The sequence below is a fragment of the Rhinoderma darwinii genome, chromosome 3, assembly GCF_050947455.1.
Source record: "Rhinoderma darwinii isolate aRhiDar2 chromosome 3, aRhiDar2.hap1, whole genome shotgun sequence".
Lineage (NCBI taxonomy): Eukaryota > Metazoa > Chordata > Amphibia > Anura > Rhinodermatidae > Rhinoderma > Rhinoderma darwinii.
In genome coordinates this window covers 35,154,089-35,181,029 of record NC_134689.1, presented here as the reverse complement: position 1 = coordinate 35,181,029, position 26,941 = coordinate 35,154,089, and the positions used below count along the sequence as shown (strand labels likewise).

At 38.7% G+C, this 26,941-nt stretch overlaps 2 protein-coding genes across 2 annotated transcripts in view; both read left to right on the top strand.

Annotated features, from left to right (window-relative positions):
- LOC142750339 (uncharacterized) overlaps positions 1 to 26,941 on the top strand; it is a 127,873-nt gene that overhangs the window by 24,097 nt on the left and 76,835 nt on the right. The gene's annotated exons all lie outside the window — the stretch shown is intronic.
- On the top strand, positions 16,612 to 18,392 carry LOC142748883 (protocadherin gamma-C5-like). The gene has a single exon (XM_075856217.1). It carries the CDS (start codon positions 16,765 to 16,767, stop codon positions 18,328 to 18,330), a length of 1,566 nt encoding a protein of 521 aa, XP_075712332.1. The 5' UTR covers positions 16,612 to 16,764; the 3' UTR covers positions 18,331 to 18,392.

Genomic DNA, 26,941 nt, shown 5'->3' with positions numbered 1-26,941 from the left:
TGGGCAAGCAAGCCATGGGGCATTCATCTGGAGGATTATAACACAGGGGGCAAAACCATGTAGATCTTCTGAAAAAAAGTGTCTGATGTTTTGAATAGAAATTATGATTAAAGGGGTTTTCCACGTTCTGACAACTGATGACCTACCGGATAGGTCATCAGTATATGATCGGTGCAGGTCCGACACCCGGACCCCGCACCGATTCGCCACTCCGGCTGCCTCTGGGCACCGGATATTATGCCACATAATGCTATGTACGGAACCGGAAGCAGTTGGCTCTGTACTTAGCATAGCGGCAATGCTGCAGAACAGCAGGTCTGCTCTTATTCACTTGAATACAGTGTCGGACTGGCCCAGACTTTGACACAATAATGTGCCCAAAAGATCTAGCATTTGGAGATGACTTTGGAGATAACCAATTGCCAACTAGGGTCTATTTCTTATGAGTTGATTAACAAATAACCTATTAGATCTTATTGATTAAGTGTCCTGTATGTGTAGTGATAACAAAGATTATGATACAATTAAAAGTGGACATGCTAATTTTCTGTATAGATGAAGAGTGGGCCCTCAGGAGATTTTCCTCTGTTGGGCCCAAGGTCTTCCAGTCTGACGCTGCATGTGGTGATCAGCTACTCGACTAAATTAGAGTAGGGGTTGTCTAGATGGGACAACCTCTTCAGGTCTATGATCACCTACAGGAATGCACAGCTGCTAGTAAATTCCCAGAACACTTGCAGTAAATATTTCATTGATAAGGGTAGGTTCACACAGAGTTTTTTGCAGGCAGAAAATCAGATTTTGCTCTGCATACACGCCGTTTTTCATGCCGTTTTTCGCCCATAGCCATTGAGCGCCGCGGGTAAAAAAACGCTACAAAATCTGCTTTCTTTGCCTCCCATTGATGTCAATGGGAGGTCAGAGACGTAAACGCCCGAAGATAGGGCATGTCGCTTATTTTTCCCGCGAGACGGTTTTTCTGCTCGCGGGAAAAAACGCTTCCGCCTCCCATTGAAATCAATGGGAGGAATTTTCGGACATCTTTTGCCGCATTCTCTGACGCGGTTTCCGCGTCAAAAAACTCTGTGTGAACATAAGCTTATATTGTAATTCAGTTGAAAATATTTGATGTTTTCATATAAGTGTCATTATTTACACTTTTATCTCATAGGCAACATTAGAGACTGGCATGTGTATTACAGTTAGAGGATCATTGCCTCTAGGAACCTTTAGATAATCTCTAGACCTTTTATAGATGCATGATCCCATGCTATTTAGTAGTTTGTGAATGTGATATTAGAGAAGTTTGCACATAGTGCACATTAAATTTCACAACACAAAAAATAATATTTTTGGGGTAACCGTACCGCATGGCAGATCTTAAAATGTCTCTATATATATATATATATATATATATATATATATATATATATATATATATATCTACATATATATATTGAATTCTTTATTAAAATAGCCACTACACAATTTGTATAAAAAACGATAAAACATTTTTATCTTTGAAGCAAGGGATCATCACAAAATCTACTGGTAAAATTCATAGGGATGTTAAAATCCCTTGCTATTTGTCCGGTGCCACATATTACCCCAAAGCTTCTACATAATGTGGTTATATATTATTCTGTTATATTTCATGCACTATTATACTTGAAATCTAGGACTTTCCATAGTTAGCACAACAGTTTTTAAACCTAAAATTTTCAGAGTTACTTATTTTTCTTACTTAAATCAATTATCAGTATTATATCTTTTTTAATAATAAATAAGACTAATTTATTCACTTAGCAATAGGAAGCACAGACATTTTATTTTTATTTTCTGCTCGTACAACACTGCATTATGTTATATTTATTCAATATTGTAGTTATTATTAAGGGCCAGAAGAGGGCAGACACGTCATCCAGATTTTTGTTAGGAGACCGGCTCATGTCAGCTCTGCGCTCTCCTCCCCCTGGCTCAGTGATTCACCCTCCCATTTTTCCTCTCACACAAAGAAGAGCTGCTGCTCCGATGAGAATCCTGTGGATTATTTCAATGCAGGAAAACCAGGATTTTCCCTTTCCTAGGATTTATATTTTTGCTGCTCACACACTTGGATTGAAGGGATGATGATTATTTTCTACACATTTTAGAAGAAGGATTTAAGATATGGACAATCAGAGCTTTGTAAAGGCTTGGAAATGGCAAGTAGCTTTCTCCCTTTTCCTTTGTAGCTGGGGCTGGGTCTCTGGGCAGCTGCGTTATTCTATTGCTGAGGAGTCTCATCCAGGGACTGTTGTGGGGAATGTCGCTCAGGATCTGGGGGTAAATCTGCCTGATATTAATACAAGGAGACTGAGTTTGGGATCAGAAGGAAGCAGCAGATTATTCTCTATAGAGCAGAAGAATGGAGCTCTGGTTGTATATGAGAGGATTGATAGGGAGACTCTGTGTGGATCCAGCCTGAGCTGTTTACTGCATCTAGAGGTTGTGGCTGAGAACCCCCTGGAGCTGCACAGTCTGGAGATTGAGATTCTGGATATTAATGATAATTCACCATTTTTTTCAACTACCAAACAGATTATTAATATTTTAGAACTATTCACAAGCCCTGGTGTACAGTTCCCTTTAGAGAATGCACAGGATCTTGATGTAGGTGTTAATGGTGTCCGTCAGTACAGACTAAACCCAAATCCGTATTTTTCATTATCTGTAACTAAAGACTCTGGAACCCTCATTGCAGAATTAGTGCTGGAAAAAATTCTAGATAGAGAAGAGGTATCCGAGCACAGGCTTATTCTTACTGCTATAGATGGCGGAGAACCAGCCAGATCAGGATCCACTGAGATAAGAATCATTGTATTAGATATTAATGATAATGCTCCAGTGTTTGATCAGTCGCGTTATAAGATAACCATACTGGAGAATGTGCCTTTAAAAACAGTTATAATAAAACTTAATGCTACAGATTCCGATGAGGGTGTAAATAGTGAGTTCACATATTCCATAGATCAACGTAGTTCAAACTCAGCAAAGGAAATATTTGATATAAATCCAATTACAGGGGAAGTTTTAATAAAAGGATTGGTGGATTTTGAAGTTTCAAATGTTTATGAATTATTTATAAAAGCAATAGATAAAGGAACACCAAGACATGAAGGTAGGTGTCGTATCCAGATCGAAATAGAAGATGTTAATGATAATATTCCAGAAATTATATTTATATCTAAAAATAATGAAATACCTGAGAATGCCCCCATAGGAACAGTGGTGGGTTTTATCAGCATAAGAGACAAAGACTCAGGCAAGAATGGTGAAACAAAGCTTGTAGTATCACCAGATTTACCCTTCACATGCCAGCCCATGTCACAGCGTTATGCTCTTGTCACTAGTGGACATCTGGACAGGGAGAAGGTCTCACAATATACTATTATACTGATGGCATCTGATCTGGGTTCTCCATCTCTCAGCAGCCAGATTATTATCAGTCTTAATATTTCTGATGTTAATGATAATCCTCCAGCATTTCTACACAACGTCTACAATGCCTTCATATCAGAGAACAATGAGGCCGGCAGAATGTTATGTACAGTATCTGCTGTAGATCCGGATGAGGGAGCGAATGCAAACCTCATTTACTCCATCGCCGAGAGCCACATCCATGGTTCTCCTGTCTCTTCATTTGTCTACATTAACTCCGACACCGGGAAGATTTATGCACAAAGGTCTTTTGACTACGAACAATTCCAGGTTCTGCAGATCACAGCAAGAGTGGAAGATTCTGGATCTCCAAAATTATCCTCCAATGTTTCTGTCTTCATATTTATTCTGGATACAAATGACAACTCTCCCGCCATCTTATACCCGGAGAATACAGGGGAGACCATTGCCCAAGAGACCATTCCACGATCTGCTGCTGCTGGTTATTTAGTCAGTAAGGTCTCTGCGGTGGATATCGATTCTGGGCACAATGCCTGGCTCCTCTATAGTCTTGTTCAGTCTGCCAGTCCTGCTTTATTCCACATCTCTGAATACACAGGAGAAGTCAGGACTCTCCGAGGTTTACATGAGACAGATAACACGGAGCAGCGACTTGTGATTGCCGTCAGGGACCATGGGGAACCTTCTATGACAACTACAACCACTATCATTGTGAGTATATTAGAGACTATTGCTCTGGAAAGTCCTAAATCTCAAGACTTTCTTACAAATGCCAAATCCACCCCAGACCTGACTCTTTATCTTATTGTCTCCCTTGTGGCCATCAGTGCAGTTTTTCTGGTCACATTTACTATATTACTTGTCAGGTGCCTTAGAAAGAATTATTATTCTGGGTGTGGATTCTGCTTTACTGATAAATCATATTCTACAACTTATATGGATCAGTACAAACCAACCCTTTACCTGAACTCAGATGGGACATTGAAGTACATGGAGGTGCGGATGGCTCCACCAGAAGCTCCGGGGTCTTGTTATCCGCCTTGTTTCCCTCCTGCAGCAGATATTCCAGGTTTTACAGTAAATGAAACCTCAAATCTTCCTCAATTAACTGAACCACCTGGGGAACATAATCCCTTATCTAAATCAGACTGGTATAATAATCCTAATCAGGTGAGATATTAGTAACACATTTTTCCTCTGTTTTTATTGTTGTTTGAACGTTTTGACTACAATATATTATGAGATACTAACATTTGTCTTCCGATGTTTATAGACATCCTCATTCAAGATCAAGTGTTTTGAAATTACAGTTTTTAATACAGTCAAATATAGTCTAGAAGTCATGACCTATCCAATAAGAAAACACATATAGAAATGTTTTACTCTTACATAGATGGATACTGCACATCATAAAATCATGTGTAATTGATCAATCATATTCCTTAAATTTCTATCGTCTGGAAAATTTAGGTACTATCTTGTAAGACTGATCGTCTATATAGTCTGTGTTGGGTTTATTATCATTGCAACATTTACTGTTATGAAAAAAGGGGCACATTATTCACACAACCTCAAACAGGTTTCAAAAACACAATATCAAAACACTACTGGACTGGTATGTTTCATGTTTTGGGAGTTTTTCGGACTCGACAGTATTCCCTATTGTTTCTATATGTGGTACTTTTTTTTTAAATATATTAGACCTCATGCACATGACCATAGCATAGATCCTTGTTCTATATATCTATAATACGGTGTCCACAGAAATCTATAGGCCCATACTGTTCCTCTGTGGGCTTTTGATTTCATATAGAAGCACACAATAACATGTTTGTATCATGTTCAGTCTCATGCCATATTCGATTTTTTATGTATTTTTGCCTGCAAACATTGCTTCTAGTGGAGAGTATGGTGTCTCACAGAGATACCACACTGTGTCCTATGGAGTCCCTACGGCTCTGTAATACAGAGACATATACTGTTTGCCACCCTGCAGGCTTTGCGATGTGTTTGATGCTAAACTCTTGTGTAATATTGATCTTTTGGTTGTAGGGCACCTTTGAGCATTTATGCTCTTTTATATATGAGTTAAAATACAATATAGATTTTGTGGAAACATTTTTAAAATGTTCTATATGTAAAACATAAGGAAAGATGAAGGCTAACTGATATGTTGGTAGCATGACACTGTAGAATAATGGTCTTTGCGTAGAGTATATAATGCCAGATGTAAGGTAATGGCAGACTATATTATGGTTGGTACATCAGTTATAAAGTTAAAATTGCTCAGGATACAACTGATTTACGTATTTATATATCTGCTGGACAGAAATTGAATATTATGTATTATATCATATACGCGGGTTCTCTCATTAAGACCATGCCTTTCGCACAGCTTTTAGCGCAGGGCTGTCTTCTTTTTCGCTCGGCGATCAGTTGTTATGCACAGGGGTAAGCCTCTTATAGCCAGAGATTTCCCCTATAGCGCTTTCCATGTACGTCCATTCATGTAATACATGGGCAGGTCGAGTTTGCCGAGCGCCTCCCCCTTCCGGCTTATAGAGGGGGTCCTGAGCTTCATGAGACCACTCCTTTAACATAAAGCTTCATGTCTCCCGTCGTAAATCGATTGGTTTTAACCAAAGAAAATGGAATATGCTATATCATTTTTCTCAGTCATTACTGAGAAATGTTAATTGGTTCAGATGACAAAAAAATCATTCTCGTCGTTAGCAAATAGCTGGAGGGGAAAAAACTTTTATCTGTGGCCTGCTATAGTTTATCATATAGCTGTATTTATATTTATCTATGAAAGGAAAGCTCAATTTCATGTTCTTGCTCTACTTACCTACCATTCTATGTTTTTTTTAATTGAAAACGGTGCAAGCTATTAATCTGTTGGTGACATCAGTATATATATGGCTATTTATCAGGTAAATCTTCTAGAACAACTGAGGTAAACACATGTTATGACTATATTATAGTACCTAGCTAGCTGCACATAGGCTTATTGGATTGATGAGACTACTTTTTGGCATCACATCTGCAATACATATGACAACACCCTTGGCAGTAACAACTGCAATCAAACATTTGCGATAACTTACGACTAGTCTTTGTAGAATTGTTTTAATTCGGTTTCATTGGAGGGTTTTTGAGCTTGAACTTGCCACAACATCTCAATGGGATTCAAGTCAGGACTCAGCCACTCTAAAGCCTTAGTTTTATTTATTTTGAGCCATTCAGAGCTGGACTTGCTTGTGTGCTTCCAATCATTGCCCTGCTGCATAACTCATCTACGCTTGAGCTTTAGGTCATGGACTGAAGGTCGGATTTCCTTCTTTAGTATTTTCTAAAAGAGAGCAGAATTATTGGTTCCAACATTCCCGAAAAGTCTTCCAGGTCCTACAGAAGCAAAGCAGCTCCAGACCATCACATTACCATTACCATGTGTGACTGTAGGTAAGATGTTCCTATGGTGGAATGCAGTGTTAGCTTTACACCAGATGTAACGGAAAGTAATGTCTTCCAAAAAGTTCCACCTTTAACTCATAAGTCCACAGAATTTTATCCAAAAATCTTGATGTTTTTTGGCAAATGCTAAACCAGTATTTGTGTTCTATTTAGTCAGCAGTGGTTTGCGCCTTGCAGCTCTCTCATGGATGACATTTTTTCCCAGTCTCTTTCTTATTGTGGAATCGTGTAGATTGACCCTTACTGAGGCAAGTAAGGCCTGCAGTTCTGTAGATGTTCGTCTGAGATCTTTTGTGACCTCCATGATCATTTGTCAATGCGCTTTTGGTGAAATTTTGGTAGGCCACACCTGGGAAGCTTCACCACTGCTCCATGGTTTCTGCAGATAATGACTCTCACTCACTGTGGTTCTCTGAAGTCTTAGAGCCTTAGCAATGGTTTTTTTAAGGGTGTGTTCACATCAGCGTTCGGTTTCCGTTGATGGGTTTCCATAAGACCTTTCCGTCAGAGGAACCCATCAACGGAAAAGCAAATGTAAACCATAGTTTCCGTTTGCATTACTATTGTTTTCAACGGTAATGCTTCCATTGCAAATGTTTTCTGTTTGTCTCCGTTCCGTAAGGTTTCTGTTTTTTTATGGAATCAATGGCGCAGTCCAACGAAAAGGTCTGATGGAAACCCATCAGCAGAAACCGAATGCATGATGTGAACAGGCCTTAACCCTTTCCAGACTGGTAGACAATGACTTTGTTTGGAATCTGTATTTGAATATTTTTAGAATATGACATCATGTGCTGCTTTTTGAGACCTTCTCGATGGCTTCACAATGCCAGACAGGTACTATTTAAGTGATGTTTAGATTCAACAGGTCTGGCAGTAATCATGCCTGGGTCTGGCTAATTAAACTGAACCCAATTGTCAATTGAATTTAGTTAACCGGTTGACTAAGTAGCTAAGGGGGCAATAATTTTTTCACATAGGGCCAGGTGGGGCTGAACAGCATTTTTCCTGCAATAAATAAAATCATCATTTAAATATTTCATTTTGTGTTTACTTGGGTTATCCCTGTCTAATATGAAAAGTAGTTTGATGATCTAAGAAATTAAAGTGTGACAATGAAGAAGAAAGATTGATAGAAGAAATTGGAAAGGGGCAACAACTTTTTCACAGCACTGTATGAATATTTATGTACTAGAAACTAGACTATCAGGATATGCTGTGCGGAAAAAAACTGTTTATAGTAAGGGCTTATGCACATAACCATATTATGGCTCCAAACATCCTCTGAGTTGTACAAAGCTCTAATATGGCACCAATAGAAGTCTGCGGGGCCCTATTGTAACTTTTTATGCCTCTGTTTTTATATGGAGGTATATGCAATCTTCCCATATCCCATCAGATGGTACATTAAAGGGGTATTCTCCCTAGAATGTTTTTATCTATGGGCGAATATTTCTATAATATGTTGCCAAGCTAAGCACCATATGGTGATACACAGAGTTGCCTCCATAGAGATTGCATAGCTCTGCCATGTGCATGGCGTCTAACTCCAAATCATCTGATCTTACTATATGTTTTTTATTATCTATTGGATTTCTCTCAATTTAAATGTTTTTATATTTTGCAATTATAAAAACATAAGTATGCCCAGACTGTGGGAAGGAAAAACATATACTGTAGAGTAAGGCCTCATGCACACGACCGTAAAAACTCCCGTTATTACGGGTCGTAATTACGACCCGTAATAACGGGCTCATAGACTTCTATTGGCGACGGGTGCCTTCCCGTTTTCTCACGGGAAGGTGCCCGTGCCGTTGAAAAAGATAGAACATGTCCTATTTCAAGCCGTAATAACGGCACGGACAGTCCATAGAAGTCTATGGAACTCTCGTAATGACGGGTGGCTACATGTGTGCACCCGTCATTACGGCAGCGTTGCTAAGCGACGTCAGTAAATAGTCACTGTCCAGGGAGCTGAAAGAGTTAACTGATCGGCAGTAACTCCTTCAGCACCCTGGACAGTGACTACCGATCAGTATAAACCTGTAAAAAATAAAAATAAAAGACTTTCATACTTACCGACAACTTCCTGCTTCCTCCAGTCCGGTCTCCCGCCCGTTGCCTTGGTGACGCGTCCCTCTCGACATCCGGTCCGACGTCCTGGATGACGTTTCAGGCCATGTGACCGCTGCAGCCAATCACAGGTCAATCACAGGCTGCAGCGGTCACATGGACTGCCGCGTCATCCAGGGATGTCGGGCTGGATGTGAAGAGAGGGACGCGTCACCAAGACAATGGCCGGGTAAGTATGAATTTCTTTAACTTTTATTACAGAAAAGGCTGTCCCTTCTCTCTATCCTGCACTGATAGAGAGAAGGGGCTGCCGATTAGTGCAGCGCTATTTTGCCGCCAAAAACGTGCCCGTAAATACGGGTGGAATACGGGTGACACCGGACCCATATTTACGGGCACGGGTTCGTAAATACTGGTGCAAAACGGGTGGAATACGTGTGACACCGGACCCGTATTTACGCCAGTATTTACGGGTGGGAAAAAATACGGTCGTGTGCATGAGGCCTAAGACACAGACACAGTTGTTTGCTGTGCAGTATATTTTCTGTAACTGCAGTCAAGTGAATTTCTTGCCATCCATCTATTCTTCATTGATAGTTGGAAAAGGACCAGTGTGGAAAAACGTCAATATTTTACTGGTTGCTGTTTTGAGCCTCATTCTGTATCTTATGAATGAACAGCGTTATATATTTTTTACTAATACTCCAATACAATTATATAGTGTTTACGCTGTGAATACTAATATACAACTGTCTCCTCATGGGAGGATTTATAACTATATTTTTAACAAACATAAAAAAATATATATCACAAATTGATTAAATATTTAGGTATTATTTCCAGCTGTTGATTGAAAATTATATTAACTACTACCACATACTTTTTATACTTACACTATTTAATTTTTATTTAGAGTTTCTAGGAAAGGCTTTATCATTTTGTGGCTTCTTTTAAATTATTTTCTACTTTTAATATTCTATAAACATTTAGAACTTGTAGTCATCATTAGTGGCCAGAAGAGGGCAGACACGTCATCCAGATTTTTGTTAGGAGACCGGCTCATGTCAGCTCTGCGCTCTCCTCCCCCTGGCTCAGTGATTCACCCTCCCATTTTTCCTCTCACACAAAGAAGAGCTGCTGCTCCGATGAGAGTCCTGTGGATGATTTCAATGCAGGAAAACCAGGATTTTCCCTTTCCTAGGATTTATATTTTTGCTGCTCGCACACTTGGATTGATGGGATGATGATTATTTTCTACACATTTTAGAAGAAGGATTTAAGATATGGACAATCAGAGCTTTGTAAAGGCTTGGAAATGGCAAGTAGCTTTCTCCCTTTTCCTTTGTAGCTGGGGCTGGGTCTCTGGGCAGCTGCGTTATTCTATTGCTGAGGAGTCTCATCCAGGGACTGTTGTGGGGAATGTCGCTCAGGATCTGGGGGTAAATCTGCCTGATATTAATACAAGGAGACTGAGTTTGGGATCAGAAGGAAGCAGCAGATTATTCTCTATAGAGCAGAAGAATGGAGCTCTGGTTGTATATGAGAGGATTGATAGGGAGAGTCTGTGTGGATCCAGCCTGAGCTGTTTACTGCATCTAGAGGTTGTGGCTGAGAACCCCCTGGAGCTGCACAGTCTGGAGATTGAGATTCTGGATATTAATGATAATTCACCAGTGTTTTTTAGGACTAATCAAATCATCAATATCACAGAATTATTAGCAATTCCTGGAGTAAAATTTCAGTTAGACACAGCAAAGGATTTAGACATAGGGAAAAATAGTATTAGCCAGTACCATTTGAACCCAAATCCATATTTTTCATTGATTTTTAAAAATCGTAAGGATGGGACCCTCATTGCTGAACTAGTGTTAGACAAGAGCCTCAATAGAGAAGAAAAGGCTGAATATAATCTAATTCTTACAGCCATTGATGGGGGAGATCCTCCGAAATCAGGGTCCACAGAGATAACTGTTATTGTATTAGATTTTAATGATAATGCCCCAGTGTTTGATCAGTCCAATTATAAGATCAATATCTTGGAAAATATTCCATTGAACTCAGTTATTATAAAATTAAATGCTACAGATTTAGATGAGGGTGTAAATGGTGAAATCTCATTTTCCTTCGATCACCATACGTTGGATTCAGCAAAGAAAATATTTAAAATAAATTCAAACACTGGTGAAATAGTGAATAAAGCAACTGTGAATTTTGAAGATTCAGATTTTTATGAACTATATGTCAAAGCAACAGACAAAGGGTCACCTAAATTAGAGGGGCATTGTGTTATCCAGGTTGAGGTAAAGGATGTCAATGATAACACCCCAGAAATTATTTTTACCTATAAAAATAAACAAATTCCTGAGAATTCCCCCATAGGAACCGTGGTTGGATTCATCACAGTCAGAGATAAAGATTCTGGTAAAAATGGTGAAATTAGACTGGATTTATCACCAGATTTACCCTTCACATGCCAGCCCATGTCACAGCGTTTTGCTCTGGTCACTAGTGGACATCTGGACAGGGAGAAGGTCTCACAATATACTATTATACTGACGGCATCTGATCTGGGCTCTCCATCTCTCAGCAGCCAGATTATTATCAGTCTTAATATTTCTGATGTTAATGATAATCCTCCAGCATTTCTACACAACGTCTACAATGCCTTCATATCAGAGAACAATGAGGCCGGCAGACTGTTATGTACAGTATCTGCTGTAGATCCGGATGAGGGAGCGAATGCAAACCTCAATTACTCCATCGCCGAGAGCCACATCCATGGTTCTCCTGTCTCTTCATTTGTCTACATTAACTCCGACACCGGGAAGATTTATGCACAACGGTCTTTTGACTACGAACAATTCCAGGTTCTGCAGATCACAGCAAGAGTGGAAGATTCTGGATCTCCAAAATTATCCTCCAATGTTTCTGTCTTCATATTTATTCTGGATACAAATGACAACTCTCCCACCATCTTATACCCGGAGAATACAGGGGAGACCATTGCTCAAGAGACCATTCCACGATCTGCTGCTGCTGGTTATTTAGTCAGTAAGGTCTCTGCGGTGGATATCGATTCTGGGCACAATGCCTGGCTCCTCTATAGTCTTGTTCAGTCTGCCAGTCCTGCTTTATTCCACATCTCTGAATACACAGGAGAAGTCAGGACTCTCCGAGGTTTACATGAGACAGATAACACGGAGCATCGACTTGTGATTGCCGTCAGGGACCATGGGGAACCTTCTATGACAACTACAACCACTATCATTGTGATTATATTAGACACTATTGCTCAGGAAAGTCCTAAATCTCAAGACTTTCTTACAAATGCCAAGTCTACCCCAGACCTGACTCTTTATCTTATTGTCTCCCTTGTGGCCATCAGTGCAGTTTTTCTGGTCACATTTACTATATTACTTGTCAGGTGCCTTAGAAAGAATTATTATTCTGGGTGTGGATTCTGTTTTACTAATAAATCATATTCTACAACTTATATGGATCAGTACAAACCAACCCTTTACCTGAACTCAGATGGGACATTGAAGTACATGGAGGTGCGGATGGCTCCACCAGAAGCTCCAGGGTCTTGTTATCCGCCTTGTTTTCCTCCTACAGCAGATATTCCAGGTTTTACACTGAGTAAAACCGAAAATATCCCTCATTTAACTGAACCCTTTACAGAGCCTAAATCAGACTCAGACTGGTCTAATAATCTTAATCAGGTGAGGAGACTACTTTATTAACATTTTAATACTTCTATTATGCTGCATTTATATAAAACTTTTTCTTGAGGATTGTGGGGAAGGCAACTAGATACATTTGACTTCATCTGGGGTTTGCAAATCATGCTCAAAAGCTCTATATATGGCCACCAGACCACTAGTTGGACATCACTGTTAGTTACATGCATGTACTTGAATAAATCTAACATAGTATATTTAATATGAACTTTATTCTGTATGTTATCCTTTCAAATCTATTAACATATTGTGTTTGGACATTCTTATAAGAGGATTTATGTAATAATTATGCTACTAAGTATTGTATGTGCAGATATGGTGTCAATACTGATGTTTTCTGCTATAACTTCTAACACCTGGTCTTAAAGTGAAATTTCACTTGTATATCTGTATCCTTCATTTATATCATGGGGGTATTTACAGCATTTTCCTGATATTCTCATATTTCCAGCATCACTCACTGTATGACCAGGAGTTATTCAAGTAATAGGGGAGGGTCAATGGGAAGAAATCGAATTCCCCATGGCTACTTCCTTCACTGTGCTAAACAGAATAAGGAACATGGCTGTAGAATACATTACGGATCATTGTTGTACAGATCTATAGTAAGATGCTCATACAATTCTGGAGCCATACTATGCGTCAAATTTCAGATGGGAAAAAGTTCAGCATGTTTCATCACACACCTTATTGCTAAGCCATACGCTTGAATATATGGAGGATATGACACCTCACGGAGGCACCATATCAAGACACAAAGGACACCTACAGGTCTGTAATACAAACCTTTAGGGACTACATGTGCGACCATACAAGCTCTATGCAAATGGCTTTGTTGAGTGCATTAAAGGAGATTTCCCATCAGAGACATTTATGGCATATCCACAGGATATGTCATAAATGTCAGATAGATGCAGGTCCCACCTCTAGGACCCGCACCTATCTCTAGATTGGGGTCCCCAAATCCCCGTTCTAGTTTTTGTGCTCACGCTCCCTCCCGGCCACTTCCTGATTACAGAAGTTACAGAAACAGCGTAACTCACTAAGCTACGCTTTTTCCGTAACACCCATAAAAGGGAATTGCAGTTAAGGTAGCATGCGAGCTATGCTGTTTCCATAACTACCATTCAGCTCTATAGGACTTGCGGAAACAGTGTAGCTCAGCAAGCTACATAGTTTCCCCAATTCATTGTCGGAAATCACACACTTAAGCCACAACACAAAGCAGTAGAACGGGATTTAGGGGGCCCCGTTCTAGTGATAGGTGCGGGTCCCAGAGGTCAGACCTGCATCTATCTGACATTTATGACATATCCTGTGGATATACACAATATAAATATGTAAATATATAACTGACACATATCGTCAAAAATAGAAATCTTTATTAATAATAATTAACAACAATACATGATACAAAAAAGAAATATACATAATAAAAATAGGTCACATACAAAGAGTAGCATCAGAGAGGTATGGATGTAATTATACCCAGGGGTAGACAGAACAACCCATCTCAGACAAGACGTCCCATACCCAAACTCGCCATAGAATACAAAAACATATGTTGCTAAAAATGAGGACAAAGCCGGTCTTAGGCGAAACGCGCGTCGAGGCGTTTTTTTCTGTGCCACATCTTCTGACGTGCCCACCTCCCTCCACCATGTCTTTAGGTACGGTTTCCTTTTTCTTGGTCATATACTATTACCTTTATTGATATTGCTGTATTTAGGTTTGTACCCTTATATGTATTCACCACTTATCTTGCGTACCTATAACTTTACATCTGGGTATTTGGCCCTTCTTGTCTGTTTTAGCAACATATGTTTTTGTATTCTATGGCGAGTTTGGGTATGGGACGTCTTGTCTGAGATGGGTTGTTCTGTTTACCCCTGGGTATAATTACATCTATACCTCTCTGATGCTGCTCTTCGTATGTGACCTATTTTTATTGTGTATATATTTTTTTGATATCATGTATTGTTGTTAATTATTATTAATAAATATTTCTGTTTTTGACGATATGTGTCAATTATATATTTACATATTTATATTGGATGCTATGTCCCCTGTGCTTTTTGGTTGTTCTACATTCTAGTGGGGACTCCCTTGTTCTTTTGTTTGAGGTTTTTTGTAGGTTTACAATATCCTGTGGATATGTCATAAATGTCTCTGATGGGAAAACCCATTTAAGTATAAAGGTAATATTTTGTTTCAATAATTTGTATTGATTTTACAAGAATAAAAATTACAAGAATACAAGTATATCATGTAATACTATAATACCGTCATAGCTACAACAATGAACAGTTCATGCAAAGGGTAACAATGCAAAAAGGAATACAATACAGAAAGAAAGAGAATCAAAAATAGATCAGAAAATTAGAAAGCGAGCAGTGTATAACATCAAAGCATGTAGCAGAGACACTATCAAAATGTAGGACAAGAGTATGAAGGTGACCACTATATATGTTATAATTAAATATGTTGACTAAAGGTAATATTTATGACTAATATATTCAGTCAATGGATAGATAAGAGGGTCTAATGCGGTGCACCCAATACATTCTCTGTATACTCCTGGTATACATTCCTTATTACTTGCTCGTCTGTATACCACAGAATCTTTTCTACTGAAGTCACTCAATCTACAATAAGAGTATATATGGCAAAGCCTTCTTAATGTTAGTAAGGATACATAGTATATGGAGAGAATGTAAGAGGTCTTGATATAAAGATGAACTATGTTGGTTATGATCCTTTATCACAGCTTGTGGTATTTCGAAAAGGTCAATCTAAAATAAGGTCTATGATAGTTTTGGGATAAGAGCAATAAGGAAGGATAAAATGATGGAAATGTATAGTGTAACTGGTAGGGACACCTTGGTACATTGTGCTATTTAACAGCAGTCTCTGATTTCTCAAATTGTGATGGTCAAACCTATGTTTGTAATATATACAAATATGTCTAATATAAATGAACATTCAGATTTGTACCGTGCTCTCAAGGCGAAGCGCTATTTGATTTCTCAATCCATTTATCTACTAATATGTAACATGTGGGTATTGCATTATTTCTGGCACAGTAACCAGATCCACGCTGCTGTTTACCAATGAAGAGAATAGTGTTGATTTTTTGGGGTTTATCACTTTTTATTGTTTATTAATTCCAAAATAAGTAAGATAGAAAAATATAGTCAACAAGTTCATAATAGAATATCATGGAATATTTTACATTTCATGCATGGTAACCCAGAACTGACATGGGTGGAGAAAAGTGGTAACATAACACAGTATATGTGAATGGACCTGGCAGGTACAACTGGTGACGTCACTCGCCAGCTACTGCCCATGCTCTCTGTTCTGAAGCAGCCGACATAAGAGGGGTCGTAGGGGAATGGAAGTTAAGTGAGTATTACTATTTGTTTTTTCACCCCGACCAACATTTATTACACCTAACAGGTGTCCAGTTGGGGGACTAGTCAATCACTTTGATTCAGCCCTGGGTCATTGCTGTCATCTTTTTTCATGGCACTCAAATTTTTTCCTGGCACTATATTCTTGTTTTTTAAAAAAAAATTATACCAGACTTCATTTTATTCTAACATTGATCAAGCAACATTTTATCTTTTGTAAAAATTGGGAAAAAATTATATTGTCTTGCTTATGTATGTCTAATCCTTTTAAAAAAACTAAATACATTTATGTAATATAGTTAAAGATATTAAATCACAATAGTTGTAGTTATCATTCATTGCCAGAAGAGGGCAGTCTTGTCATCCAGTCAAGCTTTTAGACTGGTCTTCTAGACCGGCTCATATCAGCTCTGCGCTCTCCTCCCCCTGGCTCAGTGATTCACCCTCCCATTTTTCCTCTCACACAAAGAAGAGCTGCTGCTCCGATGAGAGTCCTGTGGATGATTTCAATGCAGGAAAACCAGGATTTTCCCTTTCCTAGGATTTATATTTTTGCTGCTCGCACACTTGAATTGATGGGATGATGATTATTTTCTACACATTTTAGAAGAAGGATTTAAAATATGGACAATCAGAGCTTTGCAAAGGCTTGGAAATGGCAAGTAGCTTTCTCCCTTTTCCTTTGTAGCTGGGGCTGGGTCTCTGGGCAGCTGCGTTATTCTATTGCTGAGGAGTCTCATCCAGGGACTGTTGTGGGGAATGTCGCTCAGGATCTGGGGGTAAATCTGCCTGATATTAATACAAGGAGACTGAGTTTGGGATCAGAAGGAAGCAGCAGATTATTCTCTATAGAGCAGAAGAATGGAGCTCTGGTTGTATATGAGAGGATTGATAGGGAGAGTCTGTGTGGATCCAGCCTGAGCTGTTTACTGCATCTAGAGGTTGTGGCTGAGAACCCCCTGGAGCTGCACAGTCTGGAGATTGAGATTCTGGATATTAATGATAATTCACCAATATTTCCAAGCACTAATCAAATCATAAATATCACAGAATTATTTGCTAGTCCTGGGGTGCGATTTCAATTAGAGACTGCAAAGGATTTAGATGTGGGTAAAAATGGTATTAGTCAGTACAAATTAAACCCAAATCCATATTTTTCATTGCTTATGAAGAATCGTAAGGATGGGACCCTCATTGCTGAACTAGTGTTAGAAAAGAGCCTCGATAGAGAAGAAAAGGCTGAACATAAGCTATTTCTTACAGCCATTGATGGGGGAGATCCTCCGAAATCAGGGTCCACAGAGATAACTGTTATTGTATTAGATATTAATGACAATGGCCCAGTGTTTGAACAGTCCAATTATAAGATCAATATCCTGGAAAATATTCCACTGAACACAGTTATTATACAATTAAATGCTACAGATCTAGATGAAGAAGCAAACGGTGAAATTTCATATTCCTTCGATCACCATACTTTGGATGTTGCAAAAATGAAATTCAAAATAAATTCAAAGACTAGTGAAATATTGACTATAGATACTCTTGATTTTGAAGATTCTGATTTTTATGAACTATATGTCAAAGCCACAGACAAAGGTTCACCTAAATTAGAGGGGCATTGTGTTATCCAGGTTGAGGTAAAGGATGTCAATGATAACACCCCAGAAATTATTTTTACCTCCAAGGCTAATGAAGTTCCTGAAAATACCCCTTTAGAAACCGTGGTTGGATTCATCACAGTCAGAGATAGGGATTCTGGTAAAAATGGAGAAATTAGACTAAATTTATCACCAGATTTACCCTTCACATGCCAGCCCATGTCACAGCGTTATGCTCTGGTCACTAGTGGACATCTGGACAGGGAGAAGGTCTCACAATATACTATTATACTGACGGCATCTGATCTGGGCTCTCCATCTCTCAGCAGCCAGATTATTATCAGTCTTAATATTTCTGATGTTAATGATAATCCTCCAGCATTTCTACACAATGTCTACAATGCCTTCATATCAGAGAACAATGAGGCCGGCGGACTGTTATGTACAGTATCTGCTGTAGATCCGGATGAGGGAGCGAATGCAAACCTCATTTACTCCATCGCTGAGAGCCACATCCATGGGTCTCCTGTCTCTTCATTTGTCTACATTAACTCCGACACCGGGAAGATTTATGCACAGTGGATATAGATTCTGGGCACAATGCCTGGCTCCTCTATAGTCTTGTTCAGTCTGCCAGTCCTGCTTTATTCCACATCTCTGAATACACAGGAGAAGTCAGGACTCTCCGAGGTTTACATGAGACAGATAACACGGAGCAGCGACTTGTGATTGCCGTCAGTGACCATGGGGAACCTTCTATGACAACTACAACCACTATCATTGTGATTATATTAGACACTATTGCTCAGGAAAGTCCTAAATCTCAAGACTTTCTTACAAATGCCAAATCTACCCCAGACCTGACTCTTTATCTTATTGTCTCCCTTGTGGCCATCAGTGCAGTTTTTCTGGTCACATTTACTATATTACTTGTCAGGTGCCTTAGAAAGAATTATTATTCTGGGTGTGGATTCTGTTTTACTGATAAATCATATTCTACAACTTATATGGATCAGTACAAACCCACCCTTTACCTGAACTCAGATGGGACATTGAAGTACATGGAGGTGCGGATGGCTCCACCAGAAGCTCCAGGGTCTTGTTATCCACCTTGTTTCCCTCCAGCAACGGATATTCCAAATTTTACTTTGACAAAATCATTAAATGATCCACATGTAACTGGTATAGATGAACATACAAATCCTGCCTCTGACTCAAGTTTTTTAAATGTAACTAACCAGGTGAGATACTGAAGTTTATTGTTTTACTTTTTTTCCCCATATGCTTTGAAATGTGTCCTGTACACACTACTATATGTTACTAGACCGACGAGTATCTTGTGATATACAGTCCTTGATTTTCTTTGGTAGGTTCCTTGTCCATTGATTTTTTTATTTCTGCTAAATAACTGTCATAATCTGGTTATTATTTCATGGTTATATAATGTGAACGTACTGCGAAGGGCATTCCATATGTGACATGTACCATATTGACGTATCACGTGTGTATTTTAGATTTGTGCATACAGGGCCAAGTAAATATAATGTAATACTCGTGTTTATATATATATATAGATATATCTATTAATATATATATATATATATATATATATATATATATATATATATATATATATATATATATATATATATATTGATTGGAGGCACCATGTGATAATCTGTTTGTACATAGGGTTAATATGTTGGCTGCTTGGAATGGACTCTGTATTTACGGTCTTCATTTCTCATAGCAGATACTGCTAGAGATTTCTCTTGGAAGAATAGATTATTATTAATTATATCAGCGTGTTGGTTCTGTATTTTTTCTGATTTACTATATGGACTCTGAAGGACAACATATTTTTATAAATCGTATAACAAGTATCCTCTTCCAATTTATCCGTTGGTGTGCCAAAGAGCTTACAGTTGCTGACAATGTTAATATTTAACTATTTTGCATGACATGATAAACATAATGGAAAATATATGGTATCGAACTGATTATAAATAGTGAATATTTATATATAAATATTTTTATTTGATCTTATTCATCTTTAGTTATAAAGATAATTCATAGAACCGTGTATTTAATTATATTTTGTGTAGGGACCAAGGGCATACTTAAGAGGCAGCCCTGTTGGAGAAAGGCCGCTCAGTCCTGGTTCCTTTTAGACCCATTTCTATCACTATCACCTCAAGAGGAACTGCATTGTTAGCACACTAGGAGGGGATTTGCCTAAAGGGTTATGGAAAAGGTGTGGAGGGAGAATAAAATACCAGGTCCTGGTACCATAAAGCAGTTTGATCTTGTCATGCGGCCATATTTATTCTATGTATGCCACCGATAAGACTCATAAAGCCCTATTTCTATTTTTGCAGATGACACCAAGTTATGTAGTAATTTTCAGTCTATGGAAGATGTTCATGAATTGCAAGCGGATTTAAACAAACTGAGTGTTTGGGCGTCCACTTGGCAAATGAGGTTTAATGTAGATAAATGTAAAGTTATGCACCTGGGTACCAACAACCTGCATGCATCATATGTCCTAGGGGAGCTACACTGGGGGAGTCACTTGTTGAGAAGGATCTGGGTGTACTTGTAGATCATAAACTAAATAACAGCATGCAATGTCAATCAGCTGCTTCTAAGGCCAGCAAGATATTGTCGTGTATTAAAAGGGTCATGGACTTGCGGGACAGGGATATAATATTACCACTTTACAAATCATTAGTGAGGCCCCATATAGAATATGCGGTTCAGTTCTGGCCTCCAGTTTATAGAAAGAAAATACAAAGAAGAGCAACGAAGCTAATAAGGGGCATGGAGAATCTAAGTTATGAGTAAAGATTAAAATAATTAAACCTATTTAGCCTTGAAAAAAGACGACTAAGGGGGGACATGATTAATTTATATAAATATATTAATGGCACATACAAAAATATGGTGAAATCCTGTTCCATGTAAAACCCCCTCAAAAAACAAGGCGGCACTCCCTACGTCTGGAGAAAAAAAAGTTCAACCTGCAGAGACGACAAGCCTTCTTTACTATAAGAACTGTGAATCTATGGAATTGGTCACAGCAGGAACAGTAGATGGCTTTAAAAAAGGCTTGGATAATTTCCTAAAACAAAAAAAATATTAGCTTCGATGTGTAGAAATTCTTTCCTTCCCTTTTCCCATCCCTTGGTTGAACTTGATGGACATGTGTCTTTTTTTTCAACCGGACTAACTATGTAACTATGTAACTATATTGCAGAGCTGGTAAAATATTTTAAAATACTCTGCTTCTTAACTAAGACTAGTTAATGTTGTGCATAGTTTATATAAAGACTTTATATCTTCCAATAACTGTTTTTATAATTGTGGTACGCTATAGTGACACATATTGTGGTATTGATATACAGATGTGTCCTTCCTCACCTATTCTCTTTGAAAAAAAACATGATTATGCGATATTTTGTCACAAGATATCTATAAAATATATGTGTATGGGTGGCCACCTATTGGTTGGGGTGCAGGCTGTGGCCTGTCAAGTGTTTTACTAGCATGTCGCGATATTGTATCAAATTGGTTTCATGAGAAATTAGAGTACTTTACCAAATTCAAGCAAACATAAGGATGGACACATCTGTAGAATATATGATGGAATTTACAATGTAAACTTTTGTATCCTCACGTTATAAAAATGCCAGGTTTTTGTCATGTTACAAAATTAGTCCAAGATGAATAATTTCAGAATTTGTCCACCTTTAATGTCACCTGTAATCGGTACAATTGTATTGAAAAACAAACTGAAGTCTTTTAGGGTGATAAAGAAAAATAAAGAAAAATAATAATGTGGTTGCATAAATATGCACGCCACTAAACTAATACTTTATTAAATTACCCTTTGACTTTAGACGTCTATCAGCATGGCACATCTTCACTTGGCAATTGTTGCCCACTCTTCCTTGCAAAAGCGCTTCAAATCTGTCAGACTGCGAGGGCATCTCCTGTCCCCTTCAGCCCCCTTCAGGTTACCCCACAGATTTTTAATGGGATTCAGGTCTGGGCTATAGCTGGGCCATTCCAAAACATTGATCTTCTTCTGGTGAAGCCATTATTTTGTTGATTTGGAGGTATGCTTTGGGTCGTTGTCGTGCTGGTGAAATTCCTCTTGATCTTCAGCTTTTTAGCACAGGCCTGCAGGTTTTGTGCCAATATTGCCTGATATTTGGAACTGTTCATAATTCCCTCCACCTTGACTAAAGCCCCAGTTCGAGCTGCAGAAAAACAGCCCCAAAGCATAATGCTGCCTCCACCATGCTCCATAATGCTGCCTCCACCATGCTTCACTGTGGGCATGGTGCTCTTTTGGTGATGTGCAGTGTTGGCTTTGCGCCAAACATACCTTTTGGAATTATGGCCAAAATGTGCAACCTTGGTCTCATCAGACCATAACATGTTTTCCCAAATGCTTTTGATGGACTTGATGTAGGTCTTTGCAAAACATAGCCGTGCTTGGATGTCTTTCTTTGTTAGAAAAAGCTTCCGTCTTGCCACCCTAACCCACAGTCCAGACATATAAAGAATACAGGAGATTGTTGTCACATGCACTACACAACCAGTGCCTGACAGAAAGTCCTGCAGTTCCTTTAATCTTGTTGTAGGCCTCTGGGTAGCCTCCCTGACCAATTTTCGTCTTGTTTTTTCATCAAGTTTTGAGGGACGTCCAGTTCTTGGTAATGTCACTGTTGTGCCAAATGTAATCCACTTCTTGATGACCGTCTTTACTGTGTTCCATGGTATATCTAATGCCTTGGAAATTCTTTGGTACCCTTCTCCTAACTGATGCCTTTCAACAATCAGATCCCTTTGATGTGTTGTAAGCTCTTTACGGGCCATAGCTTTTGCTGTCACATGCACCAAAGAAAATGTCAGGAAAATCCTAATAGAACAGCTGAACTTTATATGGGGTTACTCAGAATCACTTTAAATAATGGCAGCTGTATACTGACTACTACTTAACATGATTTTAAATATGATTATATATATATTTATAGCATTGTGATGAAAATGGTTATTTAGGCATAAAAGACTTGTGCTTGTAGTTCACTACAGACTAGTCAAGTCTATACATGGGTGTAAACACTTCTTGGTCAGTACTGGAGGACACATAACCGGAGAGGGCCCAGAGCCCCTGAGTCAAATGCTGCCCTCATTAAAGTTTAAGTACACGGCTTGTAAAAAGAAAAAAATATATTATTACTGTATCTGTGGAAGTTTATATTGTTTAGCTACTAAGACAAAAATACAAAGTTGCCTAGAGTGGTCTATATGCTCTTGAAATTAGTTTTACCCCCATGTTAAGGGGTCCATGACCTTTACTACCTGGGTATTCAGATCACTTTTATTTTGCCTCTGAACCTATGACAGTTTTCTCACCATGAAGTGATTTCTCATGTATAAATATATAACATACTGTACTGTACTGTACTGTACTGTAAAACTACCTCCTTTTACTGCAAGGATTTCTACCTGAGTGCTTTATTAAGACCACATAAATCTACAGCAAAGATTTTTCTGCTACTATTATTCATACTATTTAAGTTATTGACAGAATTATCCCCAGAGGATCTCACTATGGGGGGCCGGTCATGTTTGTACATTACCCAGACAACACATTGATTTGAATATTAAATATGAAATGCTTAATTTTACCAGTGGTGGCGCTATAGGGAAATTGAACACTTACTGACAGATTTCCCCACAGATTACAGCTGATCGCTGGGGTTTCCAGCAGGGGGTACACTTTGTGACCAACTTATTGTCAAGGGACCCTTTAACTGCATTTGTTGTTAATGTATTTTGTGTTTTCTATGATAAACTGCTAAATACCAATCCATACAGGCAACCTGCAATCCATCATACTTCCGTAAGGGATCCCTAAAATGTACTATAAAATAGGGTACAGATCATGCTTCTTGATTATAGCTCTGTCCTCGATATTATCTAATGAATCAGACTCTTCAGTCATTTTCAGGGACTAAAGGCTGAAACATTGGATATTTATATCTACTCATGTGATAGTATCACCAAATATTCTGATTCTGTGAATTTGTACATTGTTCATAACTAATGTAAAGCTGTGAATTATTTAATACACCATATTACACGGAAGGACTTTACTTCTGGTTTAAAGTATTTTGAATTAGTTTCTATATATTCCTCTGTTAGAATGAGCATATGGGTGCTATGATCTGCAACGATAATGCCAATAATATATTTCTTATAGGGCCATGTTTTATTATTACAATTATATAACAAGGTAGACAACTAATTTATTATTGCATAAAATCTTACAATAGAAAAAAATCATAAAATATGAATAACAATTTATGCTTTACACTACAAGGATTTTAAACTGTACTTATCAGTGTTGACCAGAAGAGGGCAGTCTTGTCATCCAGTCAAGCTTTTAGACTGGTCTTCTAGACCGGCTCATGTCAGCTCTGCGCTCTCCTCCCCCTGGCTCAGTGATTCACCCTCCCATTTTTCCTCTCACACAAAGAAGAGCTGCTGCTCCGATGAGAGTCCTGTGGATGATTTCAATGCAGGAAAACCAGGATTTTCCCTTTCCTAGGATTTATATTTTTGCTGCTCGCACACTTGGATTGATGGGATGATGATTATTTTCTACACATTTTAGAAGAAGGATTTAAGATATGGACAATCAGAGCTTTGTAAAGGCTTGGAAATGGCAAGTAGCTTTCTCCCTTTTCCTTTGTAGCTGGGGCTGGGTCTCTGGGCAGCTGCGTTATTCTGTTGCTGAGGAGTCTCATCCAGGGACTGTTGTGGGGAATGTCGCTCTGGATCTGGGGGTAAATCTGCCTGATATTAATACAAGGAGACTGAGTTTGGGATCAGAAGGAAGCAGCAGATTATTCTCTATAGAGCAGAAGAATGGAGCTCTGGTTGTATATGAGAGGATTGATAGGGAGAGTCTGTGTGGATCCAGCCTGAGCTGTTTACTGCATCTAGAGGTTGTGGCTGAGAACCCCCTGGAGCTGCACAGTCTGGAGATTGAGATTCTGGATATTAATGATAATTCTCCCGCTTTTACTACCAATAAACAAGTTATTAAGATTACAGAGCTTGTGTCGAGTCCTGGGGTTCATTTTTCTTTACCGACTGCACGGGACCTGGATGTAGGAAAAAATGGTGTTAATCGGTATGAATTGACTCCAACGCCTTTCTTTTCATTATCCCTAACAAATCGCAATGATGGAACTCTTATTGCAGAATTAGTGCTAACAAAGACTTTAGATAGAGAAGATATAGCGGAGCACAAGCTTATTCTCACTGCTATAGACGGGGGAGAACCTGCCAGATCAGGATCCACTGAGATAAGAATCATTGTATTAGATATTAATGATAATGCTCCAGTGTTTGATCAGTCAAAATATAAAATCAGCATTCCAGAAGATAGCCCATCAAATCAAACTATTTTAAAATTAAATGCCACAGATTTGGATGAAGGAGCAAATGGTGAAATATTATATTCCTTTGATCAATTAACATTAGATACTGCAGAAAAAATATTTCAAATCAATTCACAAACAGGGGAAATATATTTAAAAAAACTGGTGGATTATGAAGAGTCAAAATCTTATGAATTATTTGTTAAAGCCGTAGACAAAGGATCACCAAAACTAGAAGGGAGATGTATTATTAAGGTGGAGGTAGAGGATGTAAATGATAATACCCCAGAAATTAGTTATAACACAAAAAATAATGATATTCCTGAGAATTCCCCCATAGGAACCGTGGTTGGATTCATCACAGTCAGAGATAGGGATTCTGGTAAAAATGGAGAAATTAGATTGAATTTATCACCAGATTTACCCTTCACATGCCAACCCATGTCACAGCGTTATGCTCTGGTCACTAGTGGACATCTGGACAGGGAGAAGGTCTCACAATATACTATTATACTGACGGCATCTGATCTGGGTTCTCCATCTCTCAGCAGCCAGATTATTATCAGTCTTAATATTTCTGATGTTAATGATAATCCTCCAGCATTTCTACACAATGTCTACAATGCCTTCATATCAGAGAACAATGAGGCCGGCGGACTGTTATGTACAGTATCTGCTGTAGATCCGGATGAGGGAGCGAATGCAAACCTCATTTACTCCATCGCTGAGAGCCACATCCATGGGTCTCCTGTCTCTTCATTTGTCTACATTAACTCCGACACCGGGAAGATTTATGCACAAAGGTCTTTTGACTACGAACAATTCCAGGTTCTGCAGATCACAGCAAGAGTGGAAGATTCTGGATCTCCAAAATTATCCTCCAATGTTTCTGTCTTCATATTTATTCTGGATACAAATGACAACTCTCCCACCATCTTATACCCGGAGAATACAGGGGAGACCATTGCTCAAGAGACCATTCCACGATCTGCTGCTGCTGGTTATTTAGTCAGTAAGGTCTCTGCAGTGGATATAGATTCTGGGCACAATGCCTGGCTCCTCTATAGTCTTGTCCAGTCTGCCAGTCCTGCTTTATTCCACATCTCTGAATACACAGGAGAAGTCAGGACTCTCCGAGGTTTACATGAGACAGATAACATGGAGCAGCGACTTGTGATTGCCGTCAGTGACCATGGGGAACCTTCTATGACAACTACAACCACTATCATTGTGAATATATTAGACACTATTGCTCAGGAAAGTCCTAAATCTCAAGACTTTCTTACAAATGCCAAATCTACCCCAGACCTGACTCTTTATCTTATTGTCTCCCTTGTGGCCATCAGTGCAGTTTTTCTGGTCACATTTACTATATTACTTGTTAGGTGCCTTAGAAAGAATCATTATTCTGGGTGTGGATTCTGTTTTACTGATAAATCATATTCTACAACTTATATGGATCAGTACAAACCAACCCTTTACCTGAACTCAGATGGGACATTGAAGTACATGGAGGTGCGGATGGCTCCACCAGAAGCTCCAGGGTCTTGTTATCCGCCTTGTTTCCCTCCAGCAACGGATATTCCAAATTTTACTTTGACAAAATCATTAAATGATCCACATGTAACTGGTATAGATGAACATGCAAATCCTGCCTCTGACTCAAGTTTTTTAAATGTAACTAACCAGGTGAGATACTGAAGTTTATTGTTTTACTTCTTTTTTTCCAAATGCTTTGA